General features: G+C 50.8%; 1 protein-coding gene across 1 annotated transcript in view; it reads left to right on the top strand.

Annotated features, from left to right (window-relative positions):
• Nucleotides 1-2,210: 2,210 nt before the first annotated feature.
• LOC140426043 (di-N-acetylchitobiase-like) overlaps nt 2,211-17,415 on the top strand; it is a 62,188-nt gene continuing 46,983 nt past the window's right edge. Inside the window, exons 1-2 of the mRNA XM_072510345.1 lie at nt 2,211-2,457; nt 4,949-5,087. Coding sequence (XP_072366446.1) covers nt 2,308-2,457; nt 4,949-5,087 — 289 coding nt within the window. The 5' untranslated portion in view covers nt 2,211-2,307. The remainder of the gene's footprint in view (nt 2,458-4,948; nt 5,088-17,415) is intronic.

Genomic DNA, 17,415 nt, shown 5'->3' on the forward strand with positions numbered 1-17,415 from the left:
TGTGAATGATGATGCCGCCTCCTGGGTCTCTCTATCTCTATCTTGCTTTGTGTGATAACAGGGAAATGTTGACGCAAGCTTCATGCTGTTAAATGTAACTTTGTAGGGAAGGTTTCCGTTCTTCCTCTCACTCTCTCATCTGAGTTACATTTATCCAGAGACGTTTTTCCTTTCATCATTGCTTCGTGCTTTACATTTACATCTGGCACCCTGGACCTTCCTCCCCCAACTTAGCCTGGGTGTCAGGGAATGGGGAACTTCTCTCCAGTACTCCCCTATTCCCCCCTAACCTGGTCAACATTGATCCCTGAATCTGTCCCCAATACCCACCCAAGCCGGGCTCGGCCAATTCCCCCGATCAAACCTCTCTCCTTCCTGCTGCCCTTTGCTAATGGCTGAATTGGGACTGATCAGAGGCAGGCGATTCGGCCCGACCTGTCTCTCCCGGCACTTTAGATGAAGAATGCACCTCCTGCCAACAACCCCCCCGCCTATCCCAGGCAACCTGCTCTTCAGATACAAATTGAATTCCCTCTTTAATGTCGTAGTACGAAGTCTTACAACACCAGGTTAAAATCCAACAGGTTTGTTTCGATGTCACTAGCTTTCGGAGCGCTGCTCCGTCCTCAGGTGAATGAAGAGGTCTGTTCCAGAAACACATATATAGACAAATTCAAAGATGCCAAACAATGCTAGGAATGCGAGCATTAGCATTCCCTCTTTAATGTCATTTGAGATCCGAACCGTCCCCTGAATGAAAAACGTACTCCAGGTGTCTTCTTGGCTTCCAGTGCCGGGATAATAAGGCAGGAAAATGGCTGGAATGGGTTTCGGGCAATGCTGGGAGAAGAGGTGGGTTGGGGCAATGTCCGGTGACAAGACTAATAATAATCTTTATTGTCTCAAGTAGGCTTACATTAACACTACAATGAGTTAGCCCCTAGTTGCCACATTCCGGCGCCTGTTCGGGTACACCGAGGGAGAATTCAGAATGTCCAAATTACCTAATTCATCATTTTTTCCAGAAAGAAAAAGGGCCAGCACGGTAGCATGGTGGTTAGCACAATTGCTTCACAGCTCCAGGGTCCCAAGTTCGATTCCAGCTTGGATCACTGTCTGTGCGGAGTCTGCACATCCTTCCCGTGTGTGCGTGGGTTTCCTCTGGGTGCTCCGGTTTCCTCCCACAGTCCAAAGATGTGCAGGTTAGGTGGATTGGCCATGATGAATTGCCCTTAGTGTCCCAAAATTACCCTTAGTGTTGGCTGGGGTTACTGGGTTATGGGGATAGGGTGGAGGTGTGGACCTTGGGTGGGGTGCTCTTTCCAAGAGCCGGTGCAAACTCGATGGACCGAATGGCCTCTTTCTGCACTGTAAATCCTATGGTAATCTATGATAATCTAACAGCACGTCTTTCAAAGATGTTGAAATATGGAAGGCTTTGGAATCCAGCAGGGGTCTCTGGAGGTGGAAGAGGTGATGGGGTAGGGTAGGGACTCAGGGATGAGTTTTTAAACAAATTCGTTCTTGGGCCAGCATTTGTTGTCCATCCATAAATGCTGTTGAATTGAGTGGCTTGCTCGGCCATTTCAGTGGGGACAGTTAAGAATCAACCACATCACTGTGTGGGCCTGGAGTGACATGTCGGTCAGAGGGGGTAGGAATGGCAGATTAGTGAACCAGATGGGTTTCTACGACAATTGGCAATGGTTTCATTAATCATCATTAGACTTTTCATTCCAGATTTTTATCAAATTCAAATTTCACAATCTGCGTGGTGGGGTTGAAACCCGGGACCCCAGAGCATTATCCTGGATCTATGGATTATTAGTCCAGTGGCAATACTCTCTAAGCCACCGCCTACCCAAAGTAGGGAGGAAAGGCCAGGAGAGGATTCCTGGTGAAAATTGGTCCAGGGATGGAAGAAGTGGGACGGAGAACAGGAAATCAGAAATTCTGGGATGAATATTGGAAAAGACTGGAAGGAACGGGGAGGGAAGAGAGAAGTGAGGATTAATATTAATAAGGCCTTGGGACAAGGAGAGAGACGTTCAACAATGAAAGTCAAGAAAGAGAGGAAATAGTGCAGAGGTTAATGGATAATGTTACTCAAGAGGAGTGACGGGGAGAAGAGAACTTCCCTACAAAGTTACATTTAACAGCATGAAGCTTGCGTCAACATTTCCCTGTTATCACACAAAGCAAGATAGAGATAGAGAGACCCAGGAGGTGGCATCATCATTCACATGAGGCTCAGTATAAAGAAAGGATCTCGCTGCGACTGATAGATCTTCATCTCCGGCGGAGAGGATGCGCTGGAGTCTGGCAGTGGCGGAGGTTGTGGCGGTGCTGGTGATGTGGATCGGCGGAGCCTCCGGGGTTTCCCCCATTAATGTGTGTCCATGTTCAAAAAAGAGCCTGTGTGAGCCTTTACCCGCAGACCATCAGGTCCCAGTGGAGGTGGGTGTGTCAGAGCATTAAATTCCCTCGGGAAAAGAGTTCATTGATTTGAAGTTTTTTTGAAGTGTATTGGGCAGCAACACTTGGAATGGAGCATTGGGCTGTGAACTGGTGACTTTCCTCATGTGGTTCAGCTCCTCTCACCCACACTGTTGTGGAAGTTCTGACAGATTGCCCTCTTTAGGGTGTTCTTTCTCCCCCCCCCGGGACTGGCCTGGGTTCGGTTGGGGGAGAGCGTTAACCGGTCACCCTCCAGCCTGGGCTCCCGGGGAGATACAGGCTGGAGAGGGGTCCTGAACACAACCCCAGGATCAGGACCAGGCTCAGGGTGAGGGGGGCAGGTGAAGCTAGTGCACAGACACAAGGAGCAGCTCAGACTGTTGTTCAAATACAAAGAGAATCGTATGATATATAATATATGTTAAAGTGTTAATCTTGGTGTAGTTAAAGCCTGTGTAAAATAGGACATCTGTAATATTGAACAATGCACAGATATTTGAACAAGTGCAGCACCAGTAAAATGTTTATTTTAAAATGTTTCTCTGATGTGTAGAATCTTAAATGATGTGTGATCTCACTCTGACAGACTGATACCCGGGTTAAAGTTTACAGTTTTCACAGAATGTTGATTCCCCACAGCACCAGTTAAAAATCCTGGAATCACATGGAATAAAATTGTGATCTGATCTCAGTCATTGTAAAACTGGGATTCTGCTTATGATTAAACTGAATACAACTTGGGGTGTCACAGCGGCACAGTGGTTAGCACTGCTGCCTCAGGGTGCCGAAGACCCGGGTTTGATCCGGTCCCCGTCTTTGATCCCGGTCCCGTGTCACTGTCCGTGTGGAGTTTGCTCATTCTCCCCGTGTCTGCGTGGGTCTCACCCCCCCCCAATAAAAAGATATGCAGTGTTGGTCAATTGCCCAAAACTAAATTGCCCTTAATTGGGAAAAAAAAGAATTGGTTACACCAAATTTATTTTAAAAACTGAATACAATTTAGCGAATATTTCAACAAACATTGATATCAAATCACTATGTAGCTGTTGTGTATTTGATGAGGTCAGTATTTCCCTCACAGTAATGTTGTTCAGTGAGCAGTGTGTCAGCAACAGTATCTCCAGCAACAGAATCTGCAGACTGGATGTGTTCATTAACCCTTCCTAATCTTCATTCATTCTGATGAGTGGTAATAATAATAATCATAGGGCAGGATTCTCTGTTTCTGCGGCTAAGTGCCGACGTGGCCTGGGAACTGCGGCATTTCACAACAGCAAAATCGGTGGCGAACCCTCACCGCTTCCAGGACCGGTGAGGGGCTTGCGGCAGTGGCCAGGGATAAAACCTTCGGCTCCCACGGCAAAAACGGCCGGGGAATGACCGGGTGCGTGACCATGCATGCGCACAGTGACGACCTGCAGCGGCCGTGCCGCACAGCATGGCGCCGACCATGTGTGGACCTGACCTGCTAAATACGGCCACCGGCTAGCCACCTCCCGCCAGTCCCCCAGCCCTCACGGAAGCCACCCAGGCGAACAGCACGGCTACCGGCCACGCCAACTGCGTGGTCGGGAACTCGGCCCATCGGGGTGGAGCATCAGGAGGGCCTTCCGATAATGCGCCAACGCGTTCCAACGGCGTGCGGCACGCGATATGGTGATGCCATTTCCTGGGTGCGGAGACTCGAAAACCGGCGTCAAACTGGCGCTGCCCCCAGTTTGAGCGTCGGAAGGTATTCTCCGCCCAATCGCTGATTACGATATCGGCGTTGAGCAGCAGAGAATCCGCTCATAATCTTTATTAGTATCACAAGTAGGCTTACATCAACACTGCAATGAAGTTACTGTGAAAATACCCTCGTCGCCACATTCCGGCGCCTGTTTGTGTACACAGAGGGAGAATTCAGAATGTCCAATTCACTTAACAAACATGTCTTTCGGGACTTTTGGGAGGAAACTGGAGCACCCGGAGGAAACCCACGCAGTCACGGGGGAAACGTGCAGACTCCGCACAGACAGTGACCCAAACCGGGAATCGAACTCGGGTTCCTTTCGCTGTGAAGCAACAGTGCTAACCAGTGTGCATCTGTGCCGCCCGCAATAATAATCTTTATTAGTGTCACAAGTAGGCTAAAATTAACACTGCTATGAAGTTCCTGTGAAAATTGCCGAGTCGTCACTTTCCGGCGCCTGTTCGGATACACAGAGGGAGAATTCAGAATGTCCAACAAAAACAGAAAATACTGGACAATCTCAGCAGGTCTGACAGCATCTGTGGAGAGAAAAGGCAACTAATGTTTCGAGTCTGGATGCCTCTTTGTCAAAGCCTCCGGATCCCTGGCACTCTGAAGCAACAGTGCTAACCAGTGTGCTATCGTGCCGCATCACACATCATTCAAGAATCCGGGGTTACTTTGATAGGAAATGTTGATATTTTGATGTGAGTTTTATGTCAGTAATTACTGCAGCTGACAGCTTTATTTTTGCACCAGGTGTTTATCTTTGATCATGAAGGAATGGATTGGAAACATTACGACTGGACTAAGGTCACAATGATTGTGGTCGATTTGGTGCCTCCCTTTCCCTTAATTTGTTACGCTCATGATCAGGGCGTTCGAGTTGTCACAAAAGGTAACCCATGTTATTACAGATCAGTCAAATATCTTTCAACCCTAATGCAAGATATAATGTTGAGAAACCCATAAAGGAACATGCAGTTTACGGACTTGGCCCTCGAAAGGAGCATCGCCGCTTGCAGTGACTGGATTGGCTCAACAACCTGTTTGTCTGCTGTATATTCCGTGTCCTTCTCTGAAATTTCTATTGTCAACATTATCATGCTGAGATTCCTCTGCGACTCCGATATAACCTTTTCTAACTACTCTACAACCCACCCATGATGTATTTACAAACACGCCTCCAGTCTTCAAACCTCCCTGCCTGTCCAAACCTTTCACACTTTGATGTCGATCTTTTCCATTTACAACTTCATCTGACGCTGCTTTGAAGGATCTTGGGGCATTTTGCTGTGTTATATTAATATAAATATTTCTGTTTGTGTTGTCCACACTTATAATGGGAACTTGCTGCACAGTCATGAGAACTTCCCCATTGAGGTGTTCTTTATGTTGCTAAATTCAGGATGGTTGGCGTTCCGTTCACAAAGACCACAAAATGATTTGAACTTGAACAAAGCTATGAATTTATTAACACCACTAATTTGGATTCAACGCGTATTCCTAAATAATTCACAATTGATTATTAACATATAAACTACACTCATCTACAACTAATCTCTACTGTTATAAACTATGATCTGCTCTTACTCACACTTTCTTTACTTCTGCCTGTCTCTAGCTAACTCCTGCACCACTCTCCCCCCAAGGCTTAGCATCAATGCCTTATATACTTGTATCTGTAGCTCTCTCTAGTGGCTACTTCTTCCAGTTATGATAATACCCCACCCACCATTGGGCCCACTGCAGCATCTCCAGTTTGCACCTTCCAGTTTGAATTATGATTTAACCATGAAACAATATCAGTGCAAAGTATCACTTTTAAAAAAATGTCAGTGTGCATCATTTCAGAAAGAGGACTTGTTCTTCGGCGATCACTCGCTGACGAGTTTGATTGGCCACCTAAGAAGCTCCGTGTCACTGGCCATGGGTTCCGTGGGTCCTTACGTTGCTGTTGAGCCCAATCCTAGAGCCGTTTCTTTGACCACACACCTGGCAGGTGTTTCCAGGGGGTGGGATCGGTGCTTGGAGTCCAGATCGCTGGTATTCTTTTTTAGTGAAGGTGCCATGCAAACAATTGACAACGACACCATCACACTCCCGACTTCCGCCTTGTGTGGACAGGCTTGAGGAATCAGGAGATGAATTACTTGCTGTCGAATTCCCAGCCACTGACTTGTTCGTATCCAGTTGACAAGCTGGTCAGCGGTAACCCCCAGAAAATGAAATGAAAATGAAAAATGAAATGAAAATCGCCTGTTGTCACAAGTAGGCTTCGAATGAAGTTACTGTGAAAAGCCCTTAGTCGCCACATTCCGGCGCCTGTTCAGGGAGGCTGGTACGGGAATTGAACCGTGCTACTGGCCTGCCTTGGTCTGCTCTTTAGCCCTGTGCTAAACCAGCCCCTAGAAGGTTGATAATTGGCAATTCAATGATATTAATGCAATTGACTTTCAGAAAGAGACTGGTAGATTTTCTCTGGGTGCAGTGATGATTGCCTGGCAGTTGTGTGGTTTGGATGTTACTTGTCATTTATCAGCCCAAGCGTGAATGCTGTCTGGGTCTTGCTGCATTTGTGCATGGACTGCTTCAGTACCTGGGTGAATGGTGCTGAACATTGTGCAATCATCCGGGAATTCTGGACTTAAGAGGATCTTATTGATGAAGTAGCTGAAGACAGTTGCACCTCGGGTACAACCCTAAGGGACTCCTGCAGTGCTGTCCTGGAACTGAGATGATTAACATCCAACATCCAGAACCAATATCCATTTTGTTCGGAAATCTTAAAAAATTCATTTACGGGGTGCGGGCATCGCTGGTTCGGCCAACATTTATTGCCCATCTCTGGTTGCCCTTCAGAAGGTGGTGGTGAGTTACCTTCTTGAAACGTTGTAGTCCTTCAGGTGTAGATACATCCACTGTGCTGTTCGGGAGGGAGCTCCAAGATTTTGGTCCAGCCACAGCAAAGAAACGGCCAATATATTTCCAAGTCAGGGTGGCGAGTGACTTGGAGGGGAACCTCTAGGTGGTGGGGTTCCCAGGTATCTGATGCTCTTGTCCTTCTAGATGGTAGTGGTCGTGGGTTTGGAAGGTGCTGTCTAAGGAGCCTTGGTGAGTTACTGCAGTGCATCTTGTACATGGTGCTAGTATTGATCTGTGGTGGAGAGTTTGAATGTTTGTGGAAGGAGGAGCGATCAAGTGGGCTGCTTTGTCCTGGATGGTATCGAGCTTCATGTGTGTTGTTGGAGCTGCATTCATCCAGGCAAGTGGAGAGTATTCCATTACACTCCTGACTTGTGCTTCTCTTTTAAAAAAAATATATTTTATTCAAATTTTTCGGTCAAACAAAGACAGTACAAAATTTTCCCCTTTTGCAGCTTGAAAACAATATAAATATTAAATTTAAGAATAAATAATATATTAACTAGACTGCAACTGCCAGCAACAAAAATAAAAACTAGCCAATATCCAAAATAATAAAGTCACAAAAACCAATATAAATAACTCATATACAAACACCTGTACAAAACACCTGAGGGCCCGGATGGGCCCTCCCCTCCCCCCCCCCTCTCCCCCCCCCACCCCCCCCCCTCACCCCTGGGATTGCTGCTGCTACCTTTCCCATTTCCCTTATCGTTCTGCGAGATAGTCGAGGAACGGTTGCCACCGACTGGTGAACCCTTGAGCCAAACCTCTTAGTACGTATTTTATCCGCTCCAATTTTATAAACCCTGCCATGTCGTTTTCGGCGGGAGAACAGCTGGTGAGTCAGTTTCAGCGGGAGCAGTGCGGAACTGGCTGCTGGGAGGTAAGTCTGTCCTTTAAAAGCACTTGTCTTTGCAGGGGCAGGCCAGTCGATTTCGGCGTGAGAACAGCTGGTGAGTCAGTTTCAGCGGGAGCAGTGCGAAAGTGGCTGCTGGTAGGTAATTCAACCTTTAAAAGCACTTGTCTTTGCAGGGGCAGGCCAGTCGATTTCGGCGTGAGAACAGCTGGTGAGTCAGTTTCAGCGGGAGCATTGCGGAAGTGGCTGCTGGGAGGTAAGTCTGTCCTTTAAAAGCACTTGCCTTTGCAGGGGCAGGCCAGTCGATTTCGGCGTGAGAACAGCGGGTGAGTCAGTTTCAGCGGGAGCAGTGCGAAAGTGGTTGCTGGGAGGTAAGTCAACCTTTAAAAGCACTTGTCTTTGCAGGGGCAGGCCAGTCGATTTCGGCGGGAGAACAGCTGGTGAGTTAGTTTCAGTGGGAGCATTGCGGAAGTGGTTGCTGGGAGGTAAGCCTGTCCTTTAAAGGCACTTGTCTTTGCAGGGGCAGGCCAGCCGATTTCGGCGGGAGAATCAGCTGGTGAGTCAGTTTCAGCGGGAGCATTGCGGAAGTGGCTGCTGGGAGGTAAGTCAACCTTTAAAAGCACTTGTCTTTGCAGGGGCAGGCCAGTCGATTTCGGCGGGAGAATCAGCTGGTGAGTCAGTTTCAGCGGGAGCATTGCGGAAGTGGTTGCTGGGAGGTAAGTCTGTCCTATAAAAGCACTTGTCTTTGCAGGGGCAGGCCGGTCATTTCGGCGAGAGAATCAGGGGGTGAGTCAGTTTCAGCGGGAGCATTGCGGAAGTGGCTGCTGGGAGGTAAGTCAACCTTTAAAAGCACTTGTCTTTGCAGGGGCAGGCCAGTCGATTTCGGCGTGAGAACAGCTGGTGAGTCAGTTTCAGCAGGAGCATTGCGGAAGTGGCTGCTGGGAGGTAAGTCTGTCCTTTAAAAGCAGTTGTCTTTGCAGGGGCAGGCCAGTCGATTTCGGCGTGAGAACGGCTGGTGAGTCAGTTTCACCGGGAGCAGTGCGAAAGTGGTTGCTGGGAGGTAAGTCAACTTTTAAAAGCACTTGTCTTTGCAGGGGCAGGCCAGTCGATTTCGGTGGGAGAATCAGCTGCTGACTCAGTTTCAGCGGGAGCATTGCGGAAGTGGTTGCTGGGAGGTAAGTCTGTCCTTTAAAAGCACTTGTCTTTGCAGGGGCAGGCCGGTCATTTCGGCGGGAGAATCAGCTGGTGAGTCAGTTTCAGCGGGAGCATTGCGGAAGTGGCTGCTGGGAGGTAAGTCAACCTTTAAAAGCACTTGTCTTTGCAGGGGCAGGCCAGTCGATTTCGGCGGGAGAACAGCTGGTGAGTCAGTTTCAGCGGGAGCAGTGCGAAAATGGTTGCTGGGAGGTAAGTCTGTCCTTTAAAAGCACTTGTCTTTGCAGGGGCAGGCCAGTCGATTTCGGCGGGAGAACAGCTGGTGAGTCAGTTTCAGCAGGAGCATTGCGGAAGTGGTTGCTGGGAGGTAAGTCTGTCCTTTAAAAGCACTTGTCTTTGCAGGGGCAGGCCAGTCGATTTCGGCGGGAGAATCAGCTGGTGAGTCAGTTTCAGCGGGAGCATTGCGGAAGTAGCTGCTGGGAGGTAAGTCAACCTTTAAAAGCACTTGTCTTTGCAGGGGCAGGCCAGTCGATTTCGGCGTGAGAACAACTGGTGAGTCAGTTTCAGCGGGAGCATTGCGGAAGTGGCTGCTGGGAGGTAAGTCAACCTTTAAAAGCACTTGTCGTTGCAGGGGCAGGCCAGTCGATTTCGGCGTGAGAACAGCTGGTGAGTCAGTTTCAGCGGGAGCATTGCGGAAGTGGCTGCTGGGAGGTAAGTCTGTCCTTTAAAAACACTTGTCTTTGCAGGGGCAGGCCAGTCGATTTCGGCGTGAGAACAGCTGCTGAGTCAGTTTCAACGGGAGCAGTGCGAAAGTGGTTGCTGGGAGGTAAGTCAACATTTAAAAGCACTTGTCTTTGCAGGGGCAGGCCAGTCGATTTCGGCGGGAGAACAGCTGGTGAGTCAGTTTCAGCGGGAGCATTGCGGAAGTGGTTGCTGGGAGGTAAGTCTGTCCTTTAAAAGCACTTGTCTTTGCAGGGGCAGGCCAGACAATTTCGGCGGGAGAATCAGCTGGTGAGTCAGTTTCAGCGGGAGCATTGCGGAAGTGGCTGCTGGGAGGTAAGTCAACCTTTAAAAGCACTTTCTTTGCAGGGGCAGGCCAGTCGATTTCGGCAGGAGAATCAGCTGGTGAGTCAGTTTCAGCGGGAGCAGTGCGAAAGGGGCTGCTGGGAGGTTAGTCAACCTTTAAAAGCACTTGTCTTTGCAGGGGCAGGCCAGTCGATTTCGGCGTGAGAACAGCTGGTGAGTCAGTTTCAGCGGGAGCATTGCGGAAGTGGCTGCTGGGAGGTAAGTCTGTCCTTTAAAAGCACTTGCCTTTGCAGGGGCAGGCCAGTCGATTTCGGCGTGAGAACAGCTGGTGAGTCAGTTTCAGCGGGAGCAGTGCGAAAGTGGTTGCTGGGAGGTAAGTCAACCTTTAAAAGGACTTGTCTTTGCAGGGGCAGGCCAGTCGATTTCGGCGGGAGAACAGCTGGTGAGTCAGTTTCAGTGGGAGCATTGCGGAAGTGGTTGCTGGGAGGTAAGCCTGTCCTTTAAAGGCACTTGTCTTTGCAGGGGCAGGCCAGTCGATTTCGGCGGGAGAATCAGCTGGTGAGTCAGTTTCAGCGGGAGCATTGTGGAAGTGGTTGCTGTGAGGTAAGTCTGTCCTTTAAAAGCACTTGTCTTTGCAGGGGCAGGCCGGTAATTTCAGCGGGAGAATCAGCTGGTGAGTCAGTTTCAGCGGGAGCATTGCGGAAGTGGCTGCTGGGAGGTAAGTCAACCTTTAAAAGCACTTGTCTTTGCAGGGGCAGGCCAGTCGATTTCGGCGGGAGAACAGCTGGTGAGTCAGTTTCAGCAGGAGCAGGGCGAAAGTGGCTGCTGGGAGGTAAGTCAACCTTTAAAAGCACTTGTCTTTGCAGGGGCAGGCCAGTCGATTTCGGCGGCAGAATCAGCTGGTGAGTCAGTTTCAGCGGGAGCATTGCGGAAGTGGTTGCTGGGAGGTAAGTCTGTCCTTTAAAAGCACTTGTCTTTGCAGGGGCAGGCCAGTCGATTTCGGCGGCAGAATCAGCGGGTGAGTCAGTTTCAGCGGGAGCATTGCGGAAGTGGCTGCTGGGAGGTAAGTCAACCTTTAAAAGCACTTGTCTTTGCAGGGGCAGGCCAGTCGATTTCGGCGGGAGAATCAGCTGGTGAGTCAGTTTCAGCGGGAGCAATTGTGGAAGTGGTTGCTGTGAGGTAAGTCTGTCCTTTAAAAGCACTTGTCTTTGCAGGGGCAGGCCGGTAAATTCAGCGGGAGAATCAGCTGGTGAGTCAGTTTCAGCGGGAGCATTGCGGAAGTGGCTGCTGGGAGGTAAGTCAACCTTTAAAAGCACTTGTCTTTGCAGGGGCAGGCCAGTCGATTTTGGCGGCAGAATCAGCTGGTGAGTCAGTTTCAGCGGGAGCATTGCGGAAGTGGCTGCTGGGAGGTAAGTCAACCTTTAAAAGCAGTTGTCTTTGCAGGGGCAGGGCAGTCGATTTCGGCGGGAGAACAGCTGGTGAGTCAGTTTCAGCGGGAGCAGTGCGAAAGTGGTTGCTGGGAGGTCAGTCAACCTTTAAAAGCACTTGTCTTTGCAGAGGCAGGCCAGTCGATTTCGGCGGGAGAACAGCTGGTGAGTCAGTTTCAGCGGGAGCATTGCGGAAGTGGTTGCTGGGAGGTAAGTCTGTCCTTTAAAAGCACTTGTCTTTGCAGGGGCAGGCCAGTCGATTTCGGCGGCAGAATCAGCTGGTGAGTCAGTTTCAGCGGGAGCATTGCAGAAGTGGCTGCTGGGAGGTAAGTCAACCTTTAAAAGCACTTGTCTTTGCAGGGGCAGGCCAGTCGATTTCGGCGTGAGAACAGCTGGTGAGTCAGTTTCAGCGTGAGCATTGCGGAAGTGGCTGCTGGGAGGTAAGTCAACCTTTAAAAGCACTTGTCTTTGCAGGGGCAGGCCAGTCGATTTCGGCGGGATAACAGCTGGTGGGTCTGTTTCAGTGGGAGCATTGCGGAAGTGGTTGCTGGGAGGTAAGTCTCTCCTTTAAAAGCACTTGTCTTTGCAGGGGCAGGCCAGTCGATTTCGGCGGGAGAATCAGCTGGTGAGTCAGTTTCAGCGGGAGCATTGCGGAAGTGGCTGCTGGGAGGTAAGTCAACCTGTAAAAGCACTTGTCTTTGAAGGGGCAGACCAGTCGATTTCGGCGTGAGAACAGCTGGTGAGTCAGTTTCAGCGGGAGCATTGCGGAAGTGGCTGCTGGGAGGTAAGTCTGTCCTTTAAAAGCACTTGTCTTTGCAGGGCCAGGCCAGTCGATTTCGGCGTGAGAACAGCTGGTGAGTCAGTTTCAGCGGGAGCAGTGCGAAAGTGGTTGCTGGGAGGTAAGTCAACCTTTAAAAGCACTTGTCTTTGCAGGGGCAGGCCAGTCGATTTCGGCGGGAGAACAGCTGGTGAGTCAGTTTCAGCGGGAGCATTGCGGAAGTGGTTGCTGGGAGGTAACCCTGTCCTTTAAAAACACTTGTCTTTGCAGGGGCAGGCCAGTCGATTTCGGTGGGAGAATCAGCTGGTGAGTCAGTTTCAGCGGGAGCATTGTGGAAGTGGCTGCTGGGAGGTAAGTCAACCGTTAAAAGCACTTGTCTTTGCAGGGGCAGGCCAGTCGATTTCGGCGTGAGAACAGCTGGTGAGTCAGTTTCAGCAGGAGCATGGCGGAAGTGGCTGCTGGGAGGTAAGTCTGTCCTTTAAAAGCACTTGTCTTTGCAGGGGCAGGCCAGTCGATTTCGGCGTGAGAACAGCTGGTGAGTCAGTTTCAGCGGGTGCAGTGCGAAAGTGGTTGCTGGGAGGTAAGTCAACCTTTAAAAGCACTTGTCTTTGCAGGGGCAGGCCAGTCGATTTCGGCGGGAGAATCAGCTGGTGAGTCAGTTTCAGCGGGAGCATTGCGGAAGTGGTTGCTGGGAGGTAAGTCTGTCCTTTAAAAGCACTTGTCTTTGCAGGGGCATGCCGGTCATTTCGGCGGGAGAATCAGCTGGTGAGTCAGTTTCAGCGGGAGCATTGCGGAAGTGGCTGCTGGGAGGTAAGTCAATCTTTAAAAGTACTTGTCTTTGCAGTGGCAGGCCAGTCGATTTCGGCAGGAGAACAGCTGGTGAGTCAGTTTCAGCGGGAGCAGTGCGAAAGTGGTTGCTGGGAGGTAAGTCAACCTTTAAAAGCAATTGTCTTTGCAGGGGCAGGCCAGTCGATTTCGGCGGGAGAACAGCTGGTGAGTCAGTTTCAGCGGGAGCATTGCGGAACTGGCTGCTGGGAGTTAAGTCTGTCCTTTAAAAGCACTTGTCTTTGCAGGGGCAGGCCAGTCGATTTCGGCGTGAGAATCAGCTGGTGAGTCAGTTTCAGCGGGGGCAGTGCGAAAGTGGTTGCTGGGAGGTAAGTCAACCTTTAAAAGCACTTGTCTTTGCAGGGGCAGGCCAGTCGATTTCGGCGTGAGAACAGCTGGTGAGTCAGTTTCAGCGGGGGCAGTGCGAAAGTGGTTGCTGGGAGGTAAGTCAACCTTTAAAAGCACTTGTCTTTGCAGGGGCAGGCCAGTCGATTTCGGCGTGAGAACAGCTGGTGAGTCAGTTTCAGCGGGGGCAGTGCGAAAGTGGTTGCTGGGAGGTAAGTCAACCTTTAAAAGCACTTGTCTTTGCAGGGGCAGGCCAGTCGATTTCGGCGGGAGAACAGCTGGTGAGTCAGTTTCAGCAGGAGCATTGCTGAAGTGGTTGCTGGGAGGTAAGTCTGTGCTTTAAAAGCACTTGTCTTTGCAGGGGCAGGCCAGTCGATTTCGGCGGGAGAATCAGCTGGTGAGTCAGTTTCAGTGGGAGCATTGTGGAAGTGGCTGCTGGGAGGTAAGTCAACCTTTAAAAGCACTTGTCTTTGCAGGAGCAGGCCAGTCGATTTCGGCGTGAGAACAGCTGGGGAGTCAGTTTCAGCGGGAGCATTGCGGAAGTGGCTGCTGGGAGGTAAGTCAACCTTTAAAAGCACTTGTCTTTGCAGGGGCAGGCCAGTCGCTTTCGGCGGAAGAATCAGCTGGTGAGTCAGTTTCAGCGGGAGCATTGTGGAAGTGGTTGCTGGGAGGTAAGTCTGTCCTTTAAAAGCACTTGTCTTTGCAGGGGCAGGCCGGTAATTTCAGCGGGAGAATCAGCTGGTGAGTCAGTTTCAGCGGGAGCATTGCGGAAGTGGCTGCTGGGAGGTATGTCAACCTTTAAAAGCACTTGGCTTTGCTAGGGCAGGCCAGTCGATTTCGGCGGGAGAACAGCTGGTGAGTCAGTTTCAGCAGGAGCAGTGCGAAAGTGGCTGCTGGGAGGTAAGTCAACCTTTAAAAGAACTTGTCTTTGCAGGGGCAGGCCAGTTGATTTCGGCGGGAGAACAGCTGGTGAGTCAGTTTCAGCGGGAGCATTGCGGAAGTGGTTGCTGGAAGGTAAGTCTGTCCTTTAAAAGCACTTGTCTTTGCAGGGGCAGGCCAGTCGATTTCGGCAGCAGAATCAGCTGGTGAGTCAGTTTCAGCGGGAGCATTGCGGAAGTGGCTGCTGGGAGGTAAGTCAACCTTTAAAAGCACTAGTCTTTGCAGGGGCAGGCCAGTCGATTTCGGCGTGAGAACAGCTGGTGAGTCAGTTTCAGCGTGAGCATTGCGGAAGTGGCTGCTGGGAGGTAAGTCAACCTTTAAAAGCACTTGTCTTTGCAGGGGCAGGCCAGTCGATTTCGGCGGGATAACAGCTGGTGGGTCTGTTTCAGCGGGAGCATTGCGGAAGTGGTTGCTGGGAGGTAAGTCTCTCCTTTAAAAGCACTTGTCTTTGCAGGGGCATGCCAGTCGATTTCGGCGGGAGAATCAGCTGGTGAGTCAGTTTCAGCGGGAGTATTGCGGAAGTGGCTGCTGGGAGGTAAGTCAACCTGTAAAAGCACTTGTCTTTGCAGGGGCAGACCAGTCGATTTCGGCGTGAGAACAGCTGGTGAGTCAGTTTCAGCGGGAGCATTGCGGAAGTGGCTGCTGGGAGGTAAGTCTGTCCTTTAAAAGCACTTGTCTTTGCAGGGCCAGGCCAGTCGATTTCGGCGTGAGAACAGCTGGTGAGTCAGTTTCAGCAGGAGCATGGCAGAAGTGGCTGATGGGAGGTAAGTCTGTCCTTTAAAAGCACTGGTCTTTGCAGGGGCAGGCCAGTCTATTTCGGCGTGAGAACAGCTGGTGAGTCAGTTTCAGCGGGAGCATTGCGGAAGTGGCTGCTGGGAGGTAAGTCAACCTTTAAAATTACTTGTCTTTGCAGGGCAGGCCAGTCGATTTCGGCGGGAGAACAGCTGGTGAGTCAGTTTCAGCGGGAGCAGTGCGAAAGTGGTTGCTGGGAGGTAAGTCAACGTTTAAAAGCAATTGTCTTTGCAGGGGCAGGCCAGTCGATTTCGGCGGGAGAATCAGCTGGTGAGTCAGTTTCAGCGGGAGCATTGTGGAAGTGGTTGCTGTGAGGTAAGTCTGTCCTTTAAAAGCACTTGTCTTTGCAGGGGCAGGCCGGTAATTTCAGCGGGAGAATCAGCTGGTGAGTCAGTTTCAGCGGGAGCATTGCGGAAGTGGCTGCTGGGAGGTAAGTCAACCTTTAAAAGCACTTGTCTTTGCAGGGGCAGGCCAGTCGATTTCGGCGGGAGAACAGCTGGTGAGTCAGTTTCAGCAGGAGCAGGGCGAAAGTGGCTGCTGGGAGGTAAGTCAACCTTTAAAAGCACTTGTCTTTGCAGGGGCAGGCCAGTCGATTTCGGCGGCAGAATCAGCTGGTGAGTCAGTTTCAGCGGGAGCATTGCGGAAGTGGTTGCTGGGAGGTAAGTCTGTCCTTTAAAAGCACTTGTCTTTGCAGGGGCAGGCCAGTCGATTTTGGCGGCAGAATCAGCGGGTGAGTCAGTTTCAGCGGGAGCATTGCGGAAGTGGCTGCTGGGAGGTAAGTCAACCTTTAAAAGCACTTGTCTTTGCAGGGGCAGGCCAGTCGATTTTGGCGGCAGAATCAGCTGGTGAGTCAGTTTCAGCGGGAGCATTGCGGAAGTGGCTGCTGGGAGGTAAGTCAACCTTTAAAAGCAGTTGTCTTTGCAGGGGCAGGGCAGTCGATTTCGGCGGGAGAACAGCTGGTGAGTCAGTTTCAGCGGGAGCAGTGCGAAAGTGGTTGCTGGGAGGTCAGTCAACCTTTAAAAGCACTTGTCTTTGCAGAGGCAGGCCAGTCGATTTCGGCGGGAGAACAGCTGGTGAGTCAGTTTCAGCGGGAGCATTGCGGAAGTGGTTGCTGGGAGGTAAGTCTGTCCTTTAAAAGCACTTGTCTTTGCAGGGGCAGGCCAGTCGATTTCGGCGGCAGAATCAGCTGGTGAGTCAGTTTCAGCGGGAGCATTGCAGAAGTGGCTGCTGGGAGGTAAGTCAACCTTTAAAAGCACTTGTCTTTGCAGGGGCAGGCCAGTCGATTTCGGCGTGAGAACAGCTGGTGAGTCAGTTTCAGCGTGAGCATTGCGGAAGTGGCTGCTGGGAGGTAAGTCAACCTTTAAAAGCACTTGTCTTTGCAGGGGCAGGCCAGTCGATTTCGGCGGGATAACAGCTGGTGGGTCTGTTTCAGTGGGAGCATTGCGGAAGTGGTTGCTGGGAGGTAAGTCTCTCCTTTAAAAGCACTTGTCTTTGCAGGGGCAGGCCAGTCGATTTCGGCGGGAGAATCAGCTGGTGAGTCAGTTTCAGCGGGAGCATTGCGGAAGTGGCTGCTGGGAGGTAAGTCAACCTGTAAAAGCACTTGTCTTTGAAGGGGCAGACCAGTCGATTTCGGCGTGAGAACAGCTGGTTCTCAGCGGGAGCATTGCGGAAGTGGCTGCTGGGAGGTAAGTCTGTCCTTTAAAAGCACTTGTCTTTGCAGGGCCAGGCCAGTCGATTTTGGCGTGAGAACAGCTGGTGAGTCAGTTTCAGCGGGAGCAGTGCGAAAGTGGTTGCTGGGAGGTAAGTCAACCTTTAAAAGCACTTGTCTTTGCAGGGGCAGGCCAGTCGATTTCGGCGTGAGAACAGCTGGTGAGTCAGTTTCAGCGGGAGCATTGCGGAAGTGGTTGCTGGGAGGTAACCCTGTCCTTTAAAAACACTTGTCTTTGCAGGGGCAGGCCAGTCGATTTCGGCGGGAGAATCAGCTGGTGAGTCAGTTTCAGCGGGAGCATTGTGGAAGTGGCTGCTGGGAGGTAAGTCAACCGTTAAAAGCACTTGTCTTTGCAGGGGCAGGCCAGTCGATTTCGGCGTGAGAACAGCTGGTGAGTCAGTTTCAGCAGGAGCATGGCGGAAGTGGCTGCTGGGAGGTAAGTCTGTCCTT

The sequence above is a fragment of the Scyliorhinus torazame genome, chromosome 7, assembly GCF_047496885.1.
Source record: "Scyliorhinus torazame isolate Kashiwa2021f chromosome 7, sScyTor2.1, whole genome shotgun sequence".
Classification (NCBI taxonomy): domain Eukaryota; kingdom Metazoa; phylum Chordata; class Chondrichthyes; order Carcharhiniformes; family Scyliorhinidae; genus Scyliorhinus; species Scyliorhinus torazame.